A 4784-nucleotide genomic window follows, 5' to 3' on the forward strand; every position below is an offset into this window, starting at 1 on the left:
ATTTAATATTATTTAAAATTTTAATTTTGTTTTTAATTGGTAACATGTGGGTGGTTGTGATAATAAAGGAAGGAGACAATTTTATTTTTATTTTTATTTTTATTTTTATTTTTTTATAGGATTTAATTTTTATTTTTATTTTTAATTAATAAATAAATTATAATTGATTGTGTAAATAAGTGTTATGTCCATCTAAATATTTTTCTAAATTGAGAAGGAATATTCATATTATGGGGTCGATTCAAATATGCTTCTTCTTTCATATTTGAGTTTTGAGTCCTTCTTGACTTGAGAATCAATGATGCAAGTTTCTATGAAGAACGGGATCGTCACCGATCACTGGGCTTTTCTGGTACGCAACACTCTCTTCTCCTTTCTTCTTACTTTCATTTTCATCGATTTTTTTAGGGTTTTTGCTTATTCAGTTTCTTCACATTTTTGATAAAATTGCTTATAATCCATTTCCGCATTACACATTCTTATTCAGTTTCTTCACATTTTTGATAAAATTGCTTATTATCCATTCCTGATTACACATTTTTTAGGGTTTTGCTTATTCAGTTTCTTCACATTTTTGATAAAATTGCTTATTATCCATTCCAGATTACACATTTTTTAGGGTTTTGGATTATGCAAAAATTGGTTGAAAATTGGTGGAAGTAATAATGGAACCATGAAAATGTAGACAAAATGCATGCAAATGTGCAGAATAGGTTTTCCATTTAGAATTGTTTGGCTAGCTATTTACTTTGTTAAAGAAGAATTTGAGTTGCATAACATACAGGAACATTTTGATGCACCTATGTGGGCAGATTTGACTCTTGAACCTAACTCTGCTATGTGAGTCACTTTCAATTCTAAATTCCAATTTCTTTTCATCTATTTTGTTTGTTTTTATTGAAAGTTATTTTGGTTGTGATGCAGAACTGATGATGATGACTGGTTCGACAAAAATCACTTGTAAGGATCCTTTTCTAATAGTTCTTGGGTTTTCCATATTGGAGGATTTTATTGAATCATCAAATCATTTTCAGGTTCCACCAGTTGTCTGCTCGCGAGTTAAAATCAAAATTTGCTCACTCGGTTGAGGGATTTGCTTCGCCGGGACTTCCTTCTTCAGTCTCGAAATCAAGAGGAAAACACTACAAAAATAAGATCAAGTGGGGGAAAGGTATTAATCTAAATGCTTTGTTGGATAAACAGGAGGGTTTAAGCAGAAGGGGATGCATCAAACAAGGTGCCAGCATTGGTTATGAAGCGAAGCCCAAATCAACATCAAGTGTTAGCAACCCAAAATCAGGCTTGACTTTTGAACACAATGCCGGCGGAAAAACTATGTCCAAGGCCCGTTGCGGTAATCTAGTGGGAAGTTCAAGTTCTATGGATAAAAAGAATTATGAAAGGTCCACAAGAACCATGCTTACATCTGAGAACATGATTCAAAAGAAGGTATCATATGATGAGAAACGAAAAAGGTCGTCGGTAAGAAGCAATAGCTTTGGGAAAAGTTTGGTTACAGAAGCTTCAAGAGTTCAGGACCAGCATAAATATACGGAGCTGTCTAATAAACCATGTGATCAGACAAGTGGAAGTTCATCAGTGAATAGTATTTGTCTTAGGAAAAGTTACGTGACACAAAAAGCCTCCAAAGTGGAGATGGATGTTGATAACATGAAATCGAGAGGTCGTAAATCATCTTCTGGGAAGTCTAGTGTTGGGTCATGTTCGAATCCTAGTTATGAAGTATCAAAGGAACAGAGGAAGAAAATCACAATTACGAAAGATGTGGTCACAATGAATCTTGCAGTTAAGAATAGATCCAACCTTGGAAACAAATTCAAGACATCATCCATTACAGCTGAAGGAAAAGGAAAAGGAAGCATAATAGGAAATAACATCAATGTTGCAAAGTCATTGGTAAGAAGCTCTACTGTCTTCAAGTCATGCATTTTTTATATCATTTAACATAAAGATCTTTTATAAATTATAAATGAATTAGCTAATCTACCGTCTTATATAAAATTATATTTAGTTTAATATCGAAAAATTTATCACCAAACGATTATCAAGTGGATCACTATATATCTTATTAGAAATTTTGGATTCTTCCCTTTGTATTAAGTGACAGTTATCTTGTTAGTCATCAGTCATCACAATAATTCCTTTCCTAGCCATCCTTAAATTTATTTGAAGTTTAGAAATAATAAGTTATATATTTATAAAAAGTGCTGGGTATACATTTTAACAGATCAAAACCCAGTCTGTACGCTCAAGTACCAAGTTACCGGGCAAAGTCAACAAAACCAAATGTACTGCTGCTAAGGAGACACTTCACAAGGGGAAAGAGAATGCTACCATGAAATTGACAGTGAATAAAAATTGCAATGAAAAAGGTGTTCTTGCAAGGGGCGTTTTAAAAAGTCCGAAAACTAGACAACATAAGGATGACAAAGCAGGATTGGCGGCTTTGACAATACTGGTATTTCTAGTATATTTCACTTCTACTTTTTGTTCATTATTCGAAAGAAAATTATTTTTAAAGTTTTTTTCAGACTTCTAATGCACCATGCATTGTGAATTCAAGTTGAATGTAGAGATAATTAAATGTTCTTCTATGAGATGTCTGTCAATTTCAAATATTCTTTTGTTAAATGAAATTTTCAAGGGTCTATTCTCGTTTAAACTTGTAAGGATTCATTTAGCATATTTTGCATTCTAGTGTTTTGTTCTTGTTTCCTCATGAAGTTTCATACCATCTTTTCAATCAACTTCCTTTTCTCGCTATGACTTATTTACCAAATCTTTATTAGTATTCGTTCTCGGAGAGATGAAGATTTGTAACTATTTAACAATTCTATGTACTATAGCTCAAAAAAATATCAATTTGTTCAAATTCCGCCGCACTAAAATGTTGCTATAGGCTATAAGTGCTATTTGACAACATTGCTTTAACTCACGCATCTTGGATCTTGCAATTGCAATAGAGAATTTTACTTCAGTTTAATGACTTGGTTGTAAAGTGCATTTTACTTTCTTTTCGCATTGCTGCGGTTTGTTTTTGTTAAAATGCTCTTATGCAAGGCGTCCAAGGCTAATGCAAATTCATCATCACATTATTACAGGGAAAAGTGAATGGTGAACGTGAGGCAAAGAACCCAGTTAATCCAGCCAGAAGGATTTACCTGCGATAATGCAATCTATTGTTTTGTGAGGGTAAAAAACGTAGCCAGATGTCACACAACTCATTGAAGCTTTTTTTTTTTTGGTTTATGCTACTAACTCTTGTATATAGCATTAGTGGGTCTAGCTAGCATGGTTATGAGTATGACCCCAACATGCAAATATTCGGTCATACATTTTAGTTTCTGTTTCTAACAAAATACCAAATGTTATACAGTTTAGTTCCCTTAAATTTCAAATGTTATACAGTTTAGTTCTTTCCGTCTATGTTACATCATTTGTGCACGGCAAAGTTACCGTACAACATTTCACGTGTTCAAAAATTAGGCATGTTTATGGTGCTTTGGCAAATGACCCAGCATTACTGCCTTCTCCATATTATAGACCTAAAGCTTTTACTTGCATTTTTTTCATTCTTCCTCAAACTAGACAACTAATAATATCAACAGAAATATTATATTACACGCCATCCATTTTTCCATTCTTTATAGTTGAAAAATAAAATAAAATGTTAACCGCGAGAAATTGGCAAGTAATTATGTTATACGTGGTTAGTGACCTGATTAACCAACTGTTTTATGTTGGAAATACTTACACGGTTTATAATAAGTTGCTCTTTCACCCTTGTGAAAAATAAGAATTTAGAAATGTATTTTATTTTGGTTACATTTAGAAATTTATTTTAGATGCACCTTAATACACCAAGTTTATGTGTAAGTTACACCCTTATTTTATAAAAAATGAAAAAATATATTTACAGAATAAATTGTACTTCCTTAGAAAAGATTGATGTGGTTGTTTATTTGATCAAATCCATTGATGGTATTATTTGGTAAATTAAATGACCATATTTTTGATGAAAAAATTTACAAAATGGAAAAGAAGGAAAAATATTTAATCAAAGAGCGGAGGGAAATTAGAGATTCAAATATACTATGCTTACAAGTAATTTAATTTCTTTGTACACCGATATATTAGAGATTCAAATATACTATGCTTACAAGTAATTTAATTTCTATATAAAGTGAAAAACACTCTTGAAAATCTCAAAATATTCTTCGGATATACATATCCGAAGGCACCTCAAAAAAAATTGGAATTTTAGTTAATTCGGATATGCATATCCGAATTAACCAAAATTTCAATTTTTTTAAATTTTATTTTAAAAAAATATTTATTTATAATATAGTTATAATATAATTAAAGTGAGTTATTATTAATAACGAATAACTTAAATACAACTTGTTATAAATAAATAATAAAGAGATTAAATAGAATTTTAATTTTGTAATAATTTATTTGTCACAAATTATAAAATACTGTATTGATTTAAATATTTAATTCTTAAATTATAAATTTTCTTTAAATAATTTTATAAATTTTAATTTTGTCCGTTTTAAATATTATCTAAAACTGTTGTCATAATACATTTTAATTAAATGATTTTCATTTAAAAATTGAGGAAATAATAACTATTTTAGGACATTTATTGAGAAAATAAATATTAAAATTATATTTAGAAATAATTTTTTTAAATTTTTAAGAATTTAAAATTTTTTGTTTTAATACAAAATTTTCTTTTCGAAAAATGCAATATTTTATAT

The 4784-nt window shown here is 29.9% G+C and overlaps 1 protein-coding gene across 2 annotated transcripts; it reads left to right on the forward strand.

The window, feature by feature from the left end:
• Positions 1-215: 215 nt before the first annotated feature.
• Positions 216-3441, forward strand: LOC131639030 (uncharacterized). Of its 2 annotated transcripts, none has more exons than XM_058909551.1 (6): positions 216-352; positions 785-840; positions 925-960; positions 1035-1917; positions 2249-2479; positions 3123-3441. In XM_058909551.1, the coding sequence occupies exons 1-6, from the start codon at positions 299-301 to the stop codon at positions 3189-3191; spliced, it is 1329 nt and encodes a 442-aa protein (XP_058765534.1). In that variant the 5' UTR covers positions 216-298; the 3' UTR covers positions 3192-3441. The 2 variants fall into 2 exon arrangements, with proteins under 2 accessions (XP_058765534.1, XP_058765533.1); XM_058909550.1 differs by having other exon boundaries at positions 217-352; positions 604-840.
• The last annotated feature ends 1343 nt before the right edge of the window (positions 3442-4784 follow it).

Source organism: Vicia villosa, unplaced genomic scaffold (genome assembly GCF_029867415.1).
Source record: "Vicia villosa cultivar HV-30 ecotype Madison, WI unplaced genomic scaffold, Vvil1.0 ctg.002506F_1_1, whole genome shotgun sequence".
In the NCBI taxonomy this organism is placed as follows: domain Eukaryota; kingdom Viridiplantae; phylum Streptophyta; class Magnoliopsida; order Fabales; family Fabaceae; genus Vicia; species Vicia villosa.